This window comes from Varanus komodoensis, unplaced genomic scaffold (assembly GCF_004798865.1).
Source record: "Varanus komodoensis strain SLA01 unplaced genomic scaffold, ASM479886v1 scaffold14_3, whole genome shotgun sequence".
Taxonomy (NCBI): Eukaryota; Metazoa; Chordata; class Lepidosauria; order Squamata; family Varanidae; genus Varanus; species Varanus komodoensis.
In genome coordinates, this window is record NW_025335439.1 from 561,144 (window position 1) to 581,509 (window position 20,366).

The window sequence follows — 20,366 nt, forward strand, 5'->3', positions numbered from 1 at the left end:
TTATTAAAATAAGTTAAACAGATTAAAATAATTAATTATGATAATAATTAAAATCTATTAACATTAAAATATTGGTTGAATAAAAAGGTCTTATTGGTGACAAAAAACATATAATGATGGAAACCACTTCAAAATGTTTAAAGTTCTTAGTGGTGTAGAAATAATTCTAATTAAATAATTAATTATTTTTGTATCATCAGTTATTATTCCCTCATTTTACTTCTTAATGTATTTTCTGTGAGTGAAATAAGTCTAGAACGAGAAACACATCAACTAGCTCTTGGAATAAAAATATTTCTGCTGATTTTCTTATATATCTTTCCATTGTGTTCTTTTGGAAAACCGGTGCTTTTGGAAAGGCTTTCTGCAGATGCTACATTCTGGAAAAGTAAAAATGTTATTCTTCCTTATAGTATTGTGTTGGGGAATTATAGTTAGTATTCTTAATTGTTAACAGTTCTTCATTCTTAGCATTTTTAACATTTTACATTATTAACATTTTAAACATTTTACATTTTTATGCCAGTAATCATTACAAATCAACAAGTTAGCTTATTGCCATTATTCCCATATTACAAAAGGGTGGGGATACGAGAGAGAGAAAGGGGGGGGGGTTTGACATATACAACAATGTCTTCTATTATGTACCCCTTTGGGATCAGTCTGCTTATTCCTTTAACACCCTTAAATTATATTTCTAACTATGGTTAGAAAATTGAGTTTGGTTATGATAAAATGATCTCAAAAGAGAGTGACATGCAAAAGGCATGATTCTTACTATGGAAAAGCAAGAACTTCCTGGATGGGCTGTGGGTATAATTTCTTACTCTGCTTTGGGGAAATTGGCATGTAAAAACAGGAAACTCCACAGAATTCTAAGAGGTGCTCTCTCTCATAAAAACAACGCTATCTTTAGTTGAATAATTCAGATACTTAGGGAATGAGAGGAGAGAAGTAAAGACAAGGCTGGTTTGCATAGACCAGTGGTGGTGAACCTATGGCACACGTGCTGCAGTGGGCACACAGAGCCCTCTCTGTCAGCACGCGAGCCAAGTTGCCCCAGCGATGCCCCAGCAGCCGAGCATCGGATAACAGCACACATAGGGGCCATGCACATGCTTGGAAAGGAGTAGCGGCACCAGGTGATGATGTCACAAGCCACAACTCATTAACTGTGACTCGTCTGAGCTTTCACATGGCCGGTCAGTGCACTGCCAAGGATATATATACAGTTGCTTGTACTGGCTGTGAGTTTTAATACATTTGTTTTTATTAACAAATTATATCAAATCTGATACAAGAAACAGACTAATAGATGACCTGAGTGCTGCATTGTTGCTCTCAAGCTAACGAAGTATGAGCCAAGATTTGACAAATTATCAGCATGCATACAACAATGAAGATCACATTAATTGTACAAAAGCACGCCATATGCAAACTTTTACCTTTCAATAAAAATCTGTATCATTAAAGCTCTGTTATTGTGTTTTTCTTTAAGAGTTGTTTTTTCTAAACTAAAACCTCAGTATTCAGGTTTTATTGCAGTGTTGGCACTTTATGATAAATAAGTGGGTTTTGGGTGGCAGTTTGGGTGCTCAGTCTCTAAAAGGTTCGCTACCACTGGCCTAGACAAAGGCCATTCTGGAGAGTAAGTGCTGGGAAAGCTGAACTGTGACCACAGCTGAGGTAGAGGGAATATGAAAAGAAACCTATGGCCCAAGCAATGTCTTCAGAGGTCACAGTTAGCTCTAGGTATTTAGTGATAACTGGCTGTGGGCAGAAGTGTGTGCAAAAGATAATCTCATTGGTTTGTATTTAGTTCTTCCCTTCTCTTTATGGAGGGCCCTTTGATTCAACGAGGGATCAAGGAACAACATTAACAGCACAGTCCTTACTAAAATGGTTTAATGATAGAGTGCTAAAATATTTGCTATCTGATCTGGCAAATAATTTCTACAATTGTGAGTCTATACATTTTATTTTATTACAGGTTTTCCAATCAGAAATACTCAATCCAATTATTAAAATCAGTATTGTTTTTAATTATTCTGATTTCTTTGTTTCTGTGTCAGGCAAGACCAGACTGAAGTAAAACCTCTTTTACAGAGTATAAATTGAGTTGCTGAAAAAAGGGCCAATCTTTATCTATTTACACTGATTCTGTTTGTTCTTTAAGCTTTCAAAAATGTTTATGGTGTTTTATATTTTAACTGTTTTGTATTGCATTAAATTGCTTGTTAAAATAATTTCCCCACAAATCATTGGGCATATTTAAAATATAATAAATGGATGTCTCTTTTTGTAAATTATCCCTAAGGCTGCAATATCTACAGACACTTACCTGAAACTTGCCTAAGTGCAGTGAAGCTTGATTCCGACAAGACATCATGAGATAACACTCTAAATATGCTTTATAACACTGTAAATAGGATAGTGATACTTTAGTAGCACACTTGAGTTCCAGTTAGATTGTTTGAAAGTCTAGAAGCAAAGAAAAACATAAACATAGGCTGACAGTTTAATCAAACTTTTGAGTATGATGTTGCTGATCACTACCTCACTTGAAAAAAGAAGAGAACTTGTACAAACAGACTGAGATAATGTATCTTGAAAAATTCGTCATTACAGTGCATGCTGTGAGCTCACTAAAAAGTAAAATAGCAGTACTGTGTTGGAATCAGAAACTACCGATTTTTAACTGTTGCTTGTTTCCCACTCATTGTCATGTCATGTTCTATCACTTGTTAGACCTGGAAAGGAAATACAAAGGAAGTGAATGCCACTGCTAGTTCAAAATGTTCCAGTATGGTTGGAAAGTTTGAGAAAGAGCCCTGGTGAGAAGAACAAGACCTTATTGACAGGGTACAGTTGTCCTCAGAGCTGTTTCCCATCAACATTCTAAATAATCAGAACCCTCTATCCTTTATCCTTTTCTGTTGCCTTCACTACATTCATTTCTGATTTTAACAGGTTATATAATCAAGCTGAACAAGTAAATCCATCTACCTTGTTCATATTGAGGGAATGGGAAGATAGCTCATAGTTATCACTTTGGGTAGCCTTAGAAACTGAACTAGTAGGATTTTTATCTTACACCTGACATTTTAATAGCCAGGGGGACATGTATATTGTATATTTAAGCCAAGACTTAATTTTTCATCTCTCTATATTAGTATGCAAAAGGCTAAAAGCCTAAAATATTTATGTTACATTCTTAAGAATATGTTGTAAAGTTTCTAATGAAATCATAATATATTTATTTCTATTATATTTGTATCCCACCTTTCTTCCTTTCAAGGAACTCAAGATGGCTTACATAATTCTCCTTCTCAATCTAATTCTCACAATAATAACCCTGTGAGGTAGGTTGGGCTGAGAGTCTGTGACTGGCCCAGAGTCACTCAGCTTCATGGTTGAGTGAGAACTAGAACCCAGATGTCCTAGAGCTCCAGTCCTGCACTCTTACCCACTACACCACACTGGCTCCAATATATTCTGCATAGCATGCCCTATCATTCAGTACATATTTATCAGTAATATGGTGAATGTTTTCTGGTAAGCTTAACCTTTTTAGTTTCAAATACACCTAAAATGCCAAACATTTAGATTTGCAATACAGGCTTTGTTGTTACCCCTGTCTTGTTATGTGCAAAATTTGCTAAATTAAATATTGCCCTGACACACTTTGAGTGTAACAGTGAAAAATTAATTGTAAACAATTTTCCTATATTTATTCAGTTAGATGCATTTGTTACATTGAATTAATAGGGGAATGGATGTAATAGGTTCAAGTACTGAAGCTGTTATACCTTCAAATTTGAATTGTCATTCAAAAAGAGGCATGTATGGCATTCTACCTGAAATAACCAGACATGCTTTTGGTCTTTGTATATTCTTGCTTTCATTAGAACAAGAACTGACTTGGAGCACATTAAGCACCTCTTATGCCTGTAGTCTGATTCACACTTACTGTGGCTTAAGTCTCACTGAACATAGTGAGATCTCTGAATAGAAATGCTTAGAACTATGTTGTGAATCATTTATTGTCTTGTTCTGTTTGTTTAGTTTTGTTTGTGTGTGTGCATGTCTAATGTATAGTATCTTTCTATACCTGTGTTTCTTCATAGTTGTAGTAGTAGACCTTGATGTATCAATTACATTGTGATAGTCATTGGGAAGAGCACAGTGGAAATTTTTTGTAAGGGTAGTTGCTGGAATGTTTTAAAACATAACTGGCATTACTCACACAATACATGTGCACGTAATATATTAATATATGTTCAATTTTATAAATCATTTTATCATTTAAATATTTACTGATAAATCTGCTTCATTTTGTATATTCTTGGTTTATATAAAAGAATAAGCAATAATAATTGGGGAGGAGTACACAGTCAAACTAACAGTTACGTTTTGGGGACTCATGGAGCATCTTCATGATTATTAGCAGAATTAAGGTTTGTTCTATTCTTGATTAATGGTTTGTTTAGAAACAGGTACCTGGCAAGATATCAGTTTCCATAATCTCAGATTGATGGTTTATATACCTCTCCCATTAGCACGAGCCAGCATGGTCACTTAACAAGAATGCTGGGAGTTGCAGTCTAAACATGTAGTGCATCAAATTGGGGAAGGCTGATATATAGCATCCCTGTGTAATGCTCATAGGAAAATTATTTAACATAGACAATGAAAAGTAAGTCAGTAGTAAAGAGAGAACAGACCAACTCTTTTTGTGATGCATATAAAATTGCAGGAGCAGGGGAGAGAAAGGGAAAGCGATAACAAAAAATGAAACACTGATGAATTGTTGATAACATGAAAGTTGCTTTCTTTTGGTGGATGCTATACAATGTTTATATACAAAGTCTGGTGTTAACTGGGCATTATACATATGTATGAGATTAGTTAAAACTGAGTAGTGATTTACAATACTTTTAAGGCATGCAGAACGTAAAAGGTTCATGCACAGATACTTTTTTTTAACCTTTTCCTATCTTTACTCTTCTTAGGATGGCTCATACTTGGCAGAGTTCCTGCTGGAAAAGGGCTATGAGGTGAGTGACTAGTCTTAGTGACTGACTGCAGACACACGGAATAATTTGGAAGAGCTTCCTTGCTGCTGTTCCTCTCTGCATATGTTTTCCACTCAGCTTTAGATAACAAATCAAAACTTTAGAAAAGAATGTGCAACAGGACCTGTAATCATGCCAGCTCATTGTACTATTTATCATAGAGTGTCCAATGGTGGAATCCCTTCAATCCTCAGGGTATAGCTGTTTTTGCACACTTCCTGCATGTTCAGATAAACAGCAGCCTCTGTGAGGCAAAGCTGCAGAAAAAAGAATTGTGAGTTTATTATGGTGCAGTGTGTTACATTAAAAAGAGAAGAATAAATTGCTTTTTTTAAAAAAAAGCTACTGAAATAATTTGACTTTTGTTGGGATATTTTGGGATATTATATCCCAATATTATATTGTTTGGGATATTATGTCCATTGTCCTTCTGTTTGTCAAATATTAAACACACAAAGCAGTTATTCAGATTGTTATATTACTGAAAAGAAAGTAAATGGAACTGTATTGAACAGTTCTGCAACATTAGAACTTTTGATGTGTTACCTTCTTATGATAAATGATGCAGAACTTCAGTTTTTGTAATACTTGGACAAACACTCCACATTCTATTACTTTGTCCATCATCTGTTAGATAGTTTTAAAAAACCCAAGTGCCTCGGTATTATAGCCTGGTTAAGCCAAACTGTATTCCATTCTTGGAAGTTCAACCCTCTCTGTTTCTCATAGCTTCAGCTATTTTTCAGAGAGCCTTGGCTAGTGGGTGCTGTAGAAATGGAATGAATGAATGAATGAATGAATGAATGAGGAGAACAGTCATATCCTTCTTCACAATTTCGTCACCGTATATTTTCTTGAACTCACATTAGCTTCTCTAACCAACTCTATATTTCTGTGTCTCTCCCTACCCCAGTATAAATTTTCATTTTTGGTTTGTAACCCCTTCCCCTTCCTCTTCTTTGTATATACTAGTGCTAAAAATTACTTAGTGTTACTGCTTGAGCCTTTTTTTTAACCAACTTTCTCTAAGTTTGTGTATATATGTGTGTGTGTGTGTGGGTGAAAAGCTAGTTTTAAAATACAAAGCTTATATATTTAAAAACTGACCTAATTTACATCCTGATACTATGATCATGGAACTATATTAACAAGTAGAAGTAAAATAAATTACTAAACAAGTATAATTTGCATCTGATGTTGTGAAGTTTAGTAAAAACTCCTCCTCCATTTAGTAGTGGCCCTGGAACCTGTTGTTGCGAGGAGGAAGGAACTCAATATAAATTGTTCTCTGCATTGCTCATACAGTGAAGTCACTAAAGAAACCAGTGCATCCAAGATATTGATTATGGCATTAGATGCATTTGAGAATCAAACAAGATATGGCAGTGGCTATAAGAAGTGCATCAGTCACACAGAAAGACAGTGGGGACAGCTGATTTCATGAGCGAAGAATCATGTGGTTGAAAGTGCAGAAACTTCCTCCTGCTGTGATTTTCCTTCATTCTTATTACCTAAGAACATTTTTCTCATCCAAAGTCACTTATAGAATATGATTCGGGTAAGAAGAAAAAGCTTCTAGAGAATAGGGTGGTGGTGGGGGAAATTGCAAACGATGATGATAATTATGATGATGAGGTGTGTTCTGTACTTTCATAGCTCCTTTGGCCCTACCCCAAATAGTCTGGGTGCTTTTGTATCGCAAACTTGAGATAGCCAATACATCTAATTTGGCCTGACACCAGAAAATGTTTAAGAGTTGCCCACCTGAAACTTGTCTGTATGGATTGTGAATTCTGACCTATTCACATCATTAGTGCAATTTTTAGCAACATTTTAACCACAGAGGAAAAAAAATAAAGAATATAAAAACTTCTTTTTTTAAATTACAGATACATGGGATTGTTCGTAGATCTAGTTCTTTTAACACAGGACGGATTGAACATCTTTACAAGAACCCACAGGCTCATATAGAAGGAAGTAAGACTTTGTTTATAGGTGGGATGGAGTGCAAGAAATAGTGCATTTTTGTTGCATTGGTAATGTTGTGTGTTTAGAAGGTTTTTACAAGGTTGTATCACACTAGGATAACAGCTGTGTTGCCTAATGACCTACAGATCTCTTCCAGGCAAGCTTAGAAATTGGGCTTAGAAAAATGGAGCTTTTCTGGAACTCTTTCAGAACAATTAAGTTAGTTTCAAGTTCAGTTGAGACCTTGTGGTACCACTTAGCGGTGATCATCCTTATGCTGCTCATTTATGAATTGCTCTCACAAATGTCAGTGGTGCTGAAAAGGGTACATGACTCAGTGCTCACTGGGCCTGCTGTGTATCCATAATAGTATGCCAACTGAGTTGCTACCCCTTTGTTCCAGAGAAAGATAAAAGGGAAATGGGATGAGGGAGAGGCTGCTTGGAAGCAGCAAGATGGAATATGGACACACTGGGAAGGCTTAAGTTCCTCAGCATCTCGGGTTTTATTCTGAGGCAGGGAACCTTCGGGGCTGTATTACCGGCATTGAACTGAAACAAGCATTAGGAGGTTGAGTTAATTTTCTGAGTGAGAAAATACAAATATTAGGTGTATTACTAATGGTGACTGAAAGAAGTGACACAATGCCAATAAATCAAAAGAGTTTGTTTAGGACCAGAATATAGATTGGCTTTGTTGATATGAATTGCACAGGGATTTCCATGTTTGGCTGAGAGCCAGGGCAGACATTCTTTCTTGGTCATGCTAGGTCCATTGGCTGCCCATTGGATATTTGAGAAATTCCTTCAGTTAAATGCCCCCCATATTTACCCAGTTCTTATATCTAAGAATGGAAAGTAGGCCTGGGAGTATTTAATATTTGAAATTCCATACAGTTCCAAGCTTATGATGCATTCTGTGAAACAAAAACAGATAATCCTTTAGCACAGAGAATTCTAAAATGTGCAAAGAAAACTGAACATTTCTAAAATGCACACAAACGCCCTTTAGTCAGTGGATGCAGACATGCCCATCTGTAATCTTTATGAAACCTTTTGCATAACCAAATGAAGTACAGAGAATTGGTAACATCAGGGCCTGGTTAGTAGCAACATCTCAGCTATCTCAACAAAAAAGTAAACTAACAACTCTTTCTTCTGCTATGCAATTAAAATACAATTAAAACATTCACTTTATTCTTTATTTGAGATTCCCATAAGCAAATATTTGCTTATGGGTCGTTAATTAATTTATTTTATGTTAGGTATTTGTATTTTATTTGTGTAAGCTGTCCTGAGGCTTTTGCAAAGGATGGCAAACAAATACCTTAAATAAATAAATAAACAAACAAATAAAGTATGTGAATGAAACAATCATGTATGGTCATCAAAAAATAATGATTTCATAATGTTTTTAAATTATTTTAAAAAACCTTTAAAGCCTGCATTAAGTCAATATGTTTAATCAGAATGTATGAATTAGCATTTGTTTGATGTATAAGTAACCCACATTCCTGAGACTTCTTCTATTAGAAGTCTAATTGGTAGAAATCTAATATTATTTATACAATGCAGATGGTAAATGCTAGGTATGATAACTTATAAAATTTCTTACATATGAAAGAAATGCTAGTGCAAGTTAAGTGGTAATGTTCATATTTCGGTTGATGATGTAAGATCAGGGTAAGAACCCTGGCAACTTATATAACCAGGAAAATAATGACTGAATCAGCTATGAATATCACTGTGTAGTATATTATCAGAAGTGGAGATCTATTTTGCTGCCATAATTATAGCTTAAAGTATTTGCTCTTTAACTTTTAAAAAAGTTTCTCAATGGATTATAAATTGGAACATCAGAATAAAATGAGATACTTTTTAAGAAAAATAAACATAGGGACTGTATATTAAACATTATACTGTACAGAAAATATGACTGCCAAACTTTTGCAATCCTAACTATGTACTTTGTCATCCGAAGACATGAAGCTACATTATGGTGATCTCACAGATAGTACGTGCCTGGTGAAGATAATTAATCAAGTGAAGCCCACTGAAATTTACAATCTTGGAGCTCAGAGCCATGTCAAAGTAAGTAATATTCATTAAGTAGAGGTTTTACAATAATAAAAAATATAAATGGCTACATGTGGTGGAGGGACACACAGAAACCTGTGCATTTTGCTGCTACTTCTATTTGCCAGATCCCACCTGCTTTTTATAACTAGAAATTAAATACATGGGGTTGGATACAACAAGGAGAAATTGCTTAGTTTTTCCCCTTCTCTCCATATTGCAATGACCTCCTCCTCCCCAGAAGTCATTCCTGAGAAGAGTTCTCCAGAATAGCACAGGAAGTTACCCAAGAAGTGGAAGGAGAAAATTAGCAATATTCAGGATTTTGTTTTGTGCAGACTGAAATCCCTTCTGCCTGATCTAATAGGTGTGACTCCAAGCCAGCATTCTTTTGTACTTTTAAATAATGAATAGGATCCATTGGAGCCCTAGTGTCATCCTCAGGGACTTCATCTTATAAGAGAAGGAATCTCTGATTTCCACTGATCTCTCCTTCCCATGTTTCAGTGACATAGAATTCCAGAGAAACTACCCATCCTTGGGAGTATCTTCTTGCACTGTGCAGGGATGCACAGTGAGAAGGAACAGATTGGAAAACTCCCACCTTCAGAAGTCATACAATCTAAGACTGTTCTTAACCTATTTCATTATATTGGCTGTTGTATGCAAAGTTTTTTAAAAATATTACTATTACTTTTTTGTCACTGTAATCTAAATAGTAGTAAAGAGTTAGTACTATTGAGAGTTAGTAATTTAAATGGAGTTGAACTGGATGGGCACACACATCCATGCCCTCTTTAGACTGCTTTTGGTTTTTTGCTACTGTGTATATGTGTATTTCTCTTGGTGCATTCTTGTAACTTGGTAAATTGTTATCGTATGTTTTTCTTGAGTGTGGCCACTGCTCTGTCAACAGTTTTCCCTAACAGTTTGCATAATTGCTCTGAATAAGCCTTGTGGTTTTTCCACTTTTATATACAGTTATTTTTCACTGAATACAATAAGAGTTATTACTAATGATGAAGATTTAATTTATATGACAGTTTTCCACATAAATATCCAAAGTGGGTAGAAGTGAAATTTAGCATAGCAATCCAGATAAACAGTGGTGCATTTCAGTAATACTAATGCTGTAGCACAATCTCAAATTCATTACAAGATAGTGATTGAGACTGTCGGTTTAATCTCTGAATGTTTGCACTTGCATTCAAGTGTTTCGCTTTCCTTATTTAAATTCCTACAATCTTTCGACCCTTTATTTTCAGTCTGTTCTTGACTGTCACTCTACTAACTTGGACAAAATATTTATGACTTTCTGTCTGCCAGCTACTTTCTCCCTTTCTTTTCTCTCTTCCATCAATATAAAATGTCTCCATTTTTTATATAACTTTGCACTCTCTGCCTTTTTCTGATTTGTACCTTTTATTTTAGTTTCCCTTATGATCTGTTGCATATCAAACCACACAGTCAATCTTTTCCCCTTCAGACTTGGAAAGTTGCATTTGAAAGGATAATTATAGAATGAAACAAATTATCATCATTCTTTAAAATGAATGTACTTCTGAAATCAACAATCACTTTCCCAAATTTCCTTCCTTCATTTTTCCCCTATGTGTATCATATTCATCCAACTTTATTTCTCATTGATCCTGTTCAGTTGTCAAACTAAACCATAGGATTAGCAAATCTCTTTTATTAATTTTTTAATTGTTATATTATCATTATATATGTATGTATTTATATATTCTTTGTGAGCCGCCCCGAGGCTTTGTTGCGATGGGGGCAGCATAGAAATGTTTTACATAAATAAATAAATAAATAAATAAATAAATAAATAAATAAAGGAAGCCACAGCCTTGAATTTACAAGGGCTATCATGGACAGGAGGGCTTTTGAAGGGCTTTTATTCATAGGGTTGCCATAAGTTGGAAATAACATGATGGCAACAACAGGTTGATAAGAACCCATCTAAATGAATCTCAGTTCACACACTGCCTTTTCCCATTCTTTCTCTGGCATGACTGTGAGGAGGAATTTCACTTCTAATTTACTTAATCACAGCTTTTGCCATGCAAATACACTGTACTTTTTCAAATAATTTATGAATATGTGTGAAATAAAATCTGCATTTTTGATTAACAACCTGCATGGTGAATTTCTGATGCTGGGTGAGCTGAATGTTTGTTTTGCTTGCATTCTGCCCATTTTTTCTTGCCTTACTTCCCTCACTTCCAACCACAACAACTCTGACTAAAATGCCTTCTTCATAAATAGTCTATTTTGGACTATTTAAAGATAAAGTTCACCCATTTGCTTATTATGAGTGGAACAGGCAGAGAATCTTATCTGTCAGTATTCCAGACATTTCCCCAAACCATCATTAGTGGTAACTGGTATTTGTGTGCATGATGGTATTTAGCATATGCTAACCATATCCTTGTAGTACTAGCAGTAGTAGAAAATATATTGGTTTTTGGCAGCTCACATGGCTTTGTGAATTAAACTACACTAAACGAATGTAAGGATATTTTGTTGCTTATCTTCTGTAATCATCTTTTTGCTTTTGATGCTGGAGTCATGCTTATTTAAGCTATATTTTCTGGTTATACTAGATTGAATCTCTTTTAAAGGCAGAGCAAATGTATGAAAAAATGAAAAATGTTTTTAGATTCCTCAGATTAGATAAAGGGTAGTGGTTAGTACCATGTTTGCTCATCTGTTTGTTCAGTAAATATTTCAGATATATGAGTGCAAATAGTGAACTGGCAACTCATTTTTACAATGAATGCATGTGTGGTAAGGCAAACTGTGGAGGCAAAATATGTGGGCCATTTTGGTCCTTGTCCATTTTAGCCTCATGAGAATATCGCAAGATGTAAAGTATATGCAATGAGATACTTCACGCTCCCTATAAACTTACTGTTGGCTGCTGGTATGATTCAGGGTGGAGAATCAAAGCTGTTGTTCTGTTCACTTTTATGTAGTGGTATTTCTAGAGTGTGTTGGGATTATGCTGGTCTGTGTAGTTTTCCCTTCCAGTTAATGTTATGTAAGCCCTGCAAAACACTAAGGAGAATAAAGTAATAGGAAGTTAGTCTGGTTTCCTGTAGGAAACCGGCAGAGATTAAATTGCTTCTTAGAATGAGCCCGTTGAAGTCCAGGAAATATGGGCAACATTTTTCTGAATCATAAATAAAGAAGATCATGACTTTTAAAATAGATAATTTCTGGTCACGTATTAAGGAAAGTTAAGAAAGGACTAAAAGATATAAAAATCAGGATAACAACATGCTTCATTTAACACTGCTTGGTTTAATGCTGCTTTGTCAATAATTAGTCAGGTGATAGCCAGCTACCACCTGCTATACTATATTACTTTAACGGGTGCCTTCACTAGTTACTTATTACCCAGATAGGTGGCCATCATAGCAGCACCCTGTTTTTTATTTGGAGGTGCTAATATGGCTTATTTTGAACTTTTCAACCTCTGTATGTACCTAATGAATCCATATACTCCTACTTATTTATGGAGCATTGCAGCCAATTATATAATATACTTCATAAATCTCTTTCAATGAAACAAAATAAATGCTTGAAAATGCACTTATCTTCATTTGGCCAGCAAAATATGTTCTGCAGTTATCTTTAAGACAGGTTGATTTAGCTGGATTAATAGAGCATGTATCATTTCTTTTTACTTGCATATAACTCTTTGTACTATATATTAATATTTTTGTCACAGGCCAGCATTCTTTAAATAAGTGAGTAACTAGTTTGTTTTTAATACTTAAATCCCATTTTTAAAAATAGAAAAATTTCCAGTACAGTTTGCAGCACAAAACAACCAAATCAATAATAAAAACACAGTTAAAACACTATGAAACAATTAAGAAAGTTCTGTTCCTTTCATACTGTAAACCTGAGGGTAGTATTTTATCAATCTTTTTAAGCTGTTGTGGGAGCTTTTGTTCAAAGTACAGAGTAACAACACCTTGAAAACAAATATATGTTACTAATAAACACATTTTGTTAACAAACTGTTCATTGATGAGTGTAATTATTTGGAATTTTTCCATTTAAATTTTGCTGCTATATCAAAAAGTAATGTTGCATTACTGAAAGTCAAACTTAATGCATTATTAAAATTCTTTTCTTGCAATTCTGTGAAACACTACACACAATCATGGGAAGCTCCTGCTGGAATTGGGATAGCCACATTCCCCATCAGTCTATAGCCACTTGTGGTCTTTGACAATATGCTTGAGAACGTCCACATATCATATAAAAAGGTTTTCAGTGGTTCAAATGGTTGCAGCAGAGAGGAAATGAGCAAAAATTATTTCCTTGACAGGATGGAGCGCTTCCATATGCAGTATTTGAACCCTTGGTGTAGCTAGTCAAGTTTACATTCTTACAGTCCAGCTGTTACCTGTCTATCCAGTGGACAGATGATTTATGCAATAATTAAAGAAGTTGCTTAATTCAAATCTGTTTACTTTCTTTAAATTGATGCATGGTGCCTAAAGTTCCTAAGGCAACAGTTGAGTTCTGCAGTGAAAACACTTCTGAAAAAAAGTATTTTTTTCACCCCCCTTTTTAATTTTTTAATAGACAGAAAAAAACATAAATACAATACATCACCACAATAATATAACAAAAACACAATAATAAAAAAGTAAATGATAAAGTGCCCCCACCACCCCAGAGACCAGTACTACCACCATTCACATACTATAACAATTAATATTATATAATATACTTCAATTATATCCATATCCCCTCCAGAAATTCATATAATCTTGATTGGGTTTATAGCCTTTGCCTTCTATCAGTACTGCTTTTACAAAATCTTCCCAAATCTCATTATATTTATTTGCTTTGAAAAAAAGTATTTTTGAGAAGAACTCTTGTGACTTGTAATGTTAGAATAAATCCTTTGTTGGTTATAGAACATGGTACCAACAAATACAATGGTTGGGTTCAAACCTAATCATACTTAGAATAGACTACTAAAATCAATGGGAACTAAGTTATTCATTATAGATTAAGTTAGCCATTCACTTAGACAACTCTTAAGTATTACTGAATCTGGATCCAACCCAGTCTCATTCAGGAAAAAATACCTTGAGGGAAATGGCTTAAATGGCTGAGGTCACTAAGATTAGGCAATATATTACAGACTATGATAAATGACTGCTGCTGTGGAGATCATGCTACAATGTAGTATATGAAAAAGATGTAAACATGCATATTCTGTTGCATACTCCATACAGGACTGTGGTGTTTAGTTTTAGTAAGTAAGTAAATATGTATTATTATGGGTTTTATGTAAAATGCAAGACAATAACAGTAACTTTTATTCCTTATTAACTGCTTATTTCAACATTTTGTTCAGAAAATCATTCAAACATAACAAACCATGGTTCACTGTTTCCAGAATGATGAAGTGAATTTAGGGTTCATGTGTTCTTTCCTCACCTTCTCCCTTCGTGTGCTAGAGGAAAAGTTTAGAAGCTAGCACATTTCCCTTTTGGCATATTGTAGTCTGTCCGTGTATCTGAATGGGAGAAAACATAGATTCACCCCAAGCTTCCACCATCTGCATTTTGTGGATGTTTAGGTGCCATTAATTCTGTTTTCGACTCATTCACAGAGCCTAGATATTGCACAAGTGTGTGTGTGTGTGTGTGTGTGCGCGCGCGCATATGCATGCATGCATTTCCACAGATTCACTTCTCTGAAATGTGCCTATCCTATCCAAAATGCACCCCCATGCACCTTTTCATATTTTAGCCTAAGGGGCAAATGCACATTTTCTGTTAGCCTTGTTTGTTTGAGGCTTTGGAAGTCCAGTAAATAATGTTTGTATACTGTCCCTTTCTTTATTTGATACTTTCAAAGAACTTTAAAAAGTTAGTGAGACAGTACTTAGCTTGCAGAATTCATTCAATACCTTTTCAGCAGGACATGCTATTGTATATGCAGTTTTTTTCTGTAATAATGCTTTCCACCATCTTACCTGGAACGCACATTAAGCTACCTGACTTGTAAATTCCTGGTTTAGGATCCCTTCATTTTGGGGGGAAAAGACTTTATATTGGTCATTCTCCAGTCCTGGTACACAGGCCAATCTTAGAGGCATCTTCTTATTAATATTTTTAGAAGATCCATGATTTCACATTTGGATCACTTAAGAACTTTTGGTTTTATACCATGTAAAAATTTTGACTTGTTTTCAGTTTGTCAAGTAAGGTACAGAACTGAATCGTTTGTTACCTCTATTTGCCTCACTTAGACTCCTTCCTGAAAAACTTATTTCAGGTACAGGTATCAGCCCTACTTCTTCTGCAGTGAAGACAGACATACAGTATTCCTTAAACTTTTCTGCAGTCTCCTTAACCTCTTTCAGTACTTTTTATAGTTGCCATCATTCAATGGAGATTATCTTCATAGCCAGATTGCCTCTTTTGCTGTATTTAAATAATGTTTTATTGTGTATCTTTGCATTGTTAGTAAGTTGCGTCTCAAAATCCTTTTCATATTCCTTATTGACTGATTATTATATTTTGTGTGCAGCAGGGGAGGTCATCTTTGTTTCTTTTCTCCTATTATGGACAGAACCTCTGGTTTTTGAAGGGAGATGCCTTTTTTCTGAAAGCTTCCTTAACATATCTCTGATTAGTTGATACTTGAGAAAAGAGGGCTTGAATTCAAAAATGCTTTATGCTGTGTTGTATACAATGTACTTTGCAAAAAAATTTAAAGGCTTGTTTAAATTTGTTGTTATCTGATTGATGTGTGCTTATAGAGTACTTCCATTTTCTTGTTATTGAAGAAGCTGTTTCTTCTGCAAATCTGTGATAATCCAAAACATTCACAATAGGTTATGAGACTGTCTGCTACTACAGTGTGGCAAATGATGGGATTGGCTGTGTCCATGGTTAGAGAAGCAGAATCCATGGGCACATCCAAATCTTGTTTTGTCGGGATGACAAGTTTTAAACTGTGTTACATGCAGAATGTATTCATGAAATATAAATTGCATTAGCTTTCAAGTTCAATTCTGAATTGATATAAGAAAGTTATCATGGTTGCATTCAGAAAACTTCTGAATTTTTCGGCGAATGGGGCGGCATAAAAATGTTTTAATAAATAAAATAAATAAATAAATAAAACACAATAAACAACCTTTCATTTTGCCACAGTTTGCAAGTTTATCATGATCTATCTGACAGACAATCAAGTTTGTTTTCATCCTCCCCACTAGTTCTCCTTCTGTTGGCATGTATCTAATCAGCTGCTGCACCTGAAATTCAATCCCAAGATGCATCACTCCCAGCCTATGTGCCCTGCCTCAATGGGCCACACAATGGAATGGTTCCTGCCATTGATACACTTCACAGAGGACTCTGTGGTAGTTGTCTGATCATGGTTTTCACATTCCTGGCATACAACACAGCACGCTAGAGAAACCAAGGGGACAAACTATTGTTTCTTATCATGGCTACTAAACATCAAACTTAGTATGATGAAATATCACAACTGGGTTCAAACAATACAACACTGAGAACCACTTAACACTGGTTAAGACTTAGGTGATCTGGTTTCTAGTCCCTACTTGGCCATGGAGCCAACTGGATGACTTTAGGGCAGCCACAGACTGTCAGCCCAACCTACATCACAGGGATCTTTTTAGGAGGATAAGAATGAGAGCAGGAGGACGAGAATGTTGTAACCTGCTTTGAATTCATTGTAAGAAAAAAGTGGGATATAAATCTAATAAATAGTGAAAAACCCACCATGATTTGTCATCTTGTCTGAACCCAGTCATTGAGTTGGGTTATCACACTTTTGTATTGCAGCTTGCACACATGTCATATATTAACCTCTTATTATATTGTAAATATCCACACTTGTCTTCAGAGAGTGTTGTGTGATAAACAGCAGATTAACTGTGGATCGGATATTTAAATTGCTTCCATCTCAGTAATATAGAAATAATCTGAAAATGGTTGAACATCAGCAAAATCCTGCATAATTTACATCAAAGACTCTTTTGGTAGATGTTAAGCATGCATCCATGTGCTCTTTCTGCATCATCATGACCATATTAAGCTTTTTGATGAATAGTGCCATGAGCTAGTCCTTTTCTTTCTTCCTTCAGGTTCCAAAGACTCAAGACAATCCTTTGAAATGCAGTTCTTTTATTGGAACTCCACATTTGACAGAATATTTTAATTCTAAATAACTTTAACCAAAGCTAGAAGGAAAAAGCCTCTGCTCATGTGAAAAGGTGAATCCGAACTGGAAATTTCCCTGCAGTCCTCCCCTTTCCAGTAGGCTGCTGGCTGTCCCCTCTAGTGGGCTGTTCCTGTTGAAAGACTAGATAGCAAAAATGATAAAGCTCCTCCAGCTGAGTAGCACTTCTCTCCTGACACCTCCTTACAGGGCCAAGGACCAGGTCCTGCACCTGTTCTCCCTCCCCTTCCGAAAACCCTTTCATTTCTTCCAAAATAGATTGTTCAGTGTGAGAAACTTCACTAAGCAACCTTGAAGGAACTTCAAAGGGTTCAGCCCCTTCTTGCTTCTGCCTTTCCTCCTGCTTTACTTCAAAACCTGATGAGGATGACTCCCACTGCACAACCTGCATTGAGTAAGACTGGACTACTCTTTGCAAATGAACTCAAATGCAACAGAGGTCTCAGGCGAGGTCCACCTTCCTTGTTAAAAACATAAATTTATCATTTCATAATCAGCTTTGCATGGTTTTTCTTAAATGCAGATTTTTTTCTTTGGTAGTTTGTGGAACTGGTATTATCTGTCCAAACAAATTGTTTTGTTAAATGCAAGAGGAGTAACAATGAGAGAAGCTAATGAGGTTTGGAATTTCCCTTGAAATTATTGGACCACACAAATATGCATTTGTTTACAGTGTATAAAATCTGAGCACTTGCTATAACTATTGTCTAGCCTAAAGGAAACCTATTAGTAATATATTTGAGTAAAACAGTATGATTTTATCTTTTTCATACAGTCATTACCTCAGTTTCTCATTTTAAATAAGCATTTGCATGAGGGTAAAACATCAGAGAGCAATAGTACCATCTATACTTTCCTTTACAGGGAGAGTAGTTTCATTTTAAATGTGTGCTTGAACTTGTACAACACAATATTATATTTAAAATTAGTTATGTGATTGTTTATGTACCTTAGTATTACTGGTTATTTAGTGAGCTTTTTACAGTGCATCTCAAAAGCGTTTATCATCGGTTATGTCTTACTCAAGGATTGTCAAGGCACTTTGCGTATTAAAATACTGTTGGATATAATGTTGAAAGCTTTCAAAGTTTTTGTAGTGTTAATCTTCATGACACTACTTTAATTTGGGATAAATTGGAAACCAAAGACATTGTTCAAATTTGTTGTTGTTTGCTGTTAGTTGTGAAGTTGTGTCCGACCCATCATGACCCCATGGACAACATTCCTCCAGGCCTTCCTTTCCTCCACTATCCCTCAGAGTCCACTTAAGCTCATGCCAACTGCTTCAGTGACTCCATCTAGCCGCCTCATTCTCTGCTGTCCCCTTCTTCTTTTCCCATCCTTTGTTTCCAGCATTAGGCTCTTCTCAAGGGAGTCCTTCCTTCTCATTAGGTGGCCAAAGTATTTGAGTTTCATCTTCATTATCTGGCCTTCTAAAGAGCAGTCAGGGTTGATCTCTAGGACTGACTGGTTTGATCGCCTTGCGGTCCAAAGGAAACTCAGGAGTCTCCTTCAGCACCACAATTCAAAGGCCTAAATTCTTTGGCGCTCAGCTTTCCTTATGGTCCAACTTTCACAGCCATACATTGCAATTGGGAAAACCATAGCCTTGACTATACGCACTTTTGTTGGCAGGGTAATGTCTCTGTTTTTAGTATGCTGTCTAGATTTGCCATAGCTTTCCTCCCCAGGAGCAAGCATCTTTTAATTTCTCGGCTGCAGTCCCCATCTGCCGTGATCTTGGAGCCCAGGAAAATAAAATCTGTCACTACCTCCATTTCTTCCCCATCTATTTGCCAGGAAGTGAGAGGGCCGGATGCCATAATCTTAGTTTTCTTAATGTTGAGTTTCAAGCCAACTTTTGCGCTCTCCTCCTTCCCCCGCATCAAGAGGCTCGTTAGTTCCTCTTCACTTTCTGCCATGAGAGTGGAATCATCTGCATATCTGAGGTTGTTGATATTTCTCCAAGCAAACTGAATTCCAACTGGTGATTCATCTAGGCCTGCCTTTTTCATGATGTGCTCTGCATATAAGTTAAATAGGCAGGGCGACAGTATACAGCCTTGCCGATCTCCTTTCTCAATTTTGAACCAATCAGTGGTTCCGTGTCCAGTTCTAACTGTTGCTTCTTGACCCGCATATAGGTTTCTCAAGAGACAAATAAGATGGTCTGGTACTCCCATCTCTTTAAGAACTTGCCACAATTTGTTGTGATCCACACAATCAAAGGCTTTAGCATAGTCAATGAAGCAGAAGTAGATGTTTTTCTGGAACTCCCTAGCTTTCTCCATGATCCAGCGTATGTTGGCAATTTGATTTCTGGTTCCTCTCCCTCTTCGAAATCCTGCCTGTACTTCTGGTAGTTCTCGGTCCACATACTCCTGGAACCTATCTTGTAGGAATTTGAGCATAACTTTGCTAGCATGTGAAATGAATGCAATGGTGCGGTAGTTTGAACATTCTTTGGCATTGCCCTTCTTTGGGATCGGAATGTAAACTGACCTTTTCCAATCATGTGGCCACTGTTGAGTTTTCCAAGTTTGCTGGCATATTGAGTGTAGCACTTTTACTGCATTGTCTTTTAAGTTTTTGAATAGCTCAACTGGAATACTGTCACCTCCATTAGCTTTGTTGTTGCTCAGACTTCCTAAGTCCCATTTGACTTCATATTCCAGGATGTCTGGCTCGAGGTCAGTGACCACCCCATCAAGACCACATTAAGCTCTTTCTTGTATAGTTCCTCTGTAATCTTGCCACCTCTTCTTAATCTCTTCTGCCTCTGTTAGGTCCCTGCCATTTTGGTCCTTTATCATGCCCATCTTTGCATGAAATGTTCCCTTCATATCTCCAATTTTCTTGAAGAGATCTCTGGTCCTCGCTATTCTATTGTTTTCTTCTATTTCTTTGCACTGTTCATTTAAGAAGGGAACATTTCATGCAAAGATGGGCATGATAAAGGACCAAAATGGCAGGGACCTAACAGAGGCAG

At 36.0% G+C, this 20,366-nt stretch overlaps 1 protein-coding gene across 2 annotated transcripts in view; it reads left to right on the forward strand.

Annotated features, from left to right (window-relative positions):
• The window catches only part of GMDS (GDP-mannose 4,6-dehydratase), a 422,539-nt gene that overhangs the window by 55,079 nt on the left and 347,094 nt on the right, over nucleotides 1–20,366 (forward strand). For both annotated transcript variants that reach the window (XM_044424558.1, XM_044424560.1), the window contains exons 2-4: nucleotides 5,013–5,057; nucleotides 6,965–7,052; nucleotides 9,024–9,133. In XM_044424558.1, coding sequence (XP_044280493.1) covers nucleotides 5,013–5,057; nucleotides 6,965–7,052; nucleotides 9,024–9,133 — 243 coding nt within the window. The remainder of the gene's footprint in view (nucleotides 1–5,012; nucleotides 5,058–6,964; nucleotides 7,053–9,023; nucleotides 9,134–20,366) is intronic.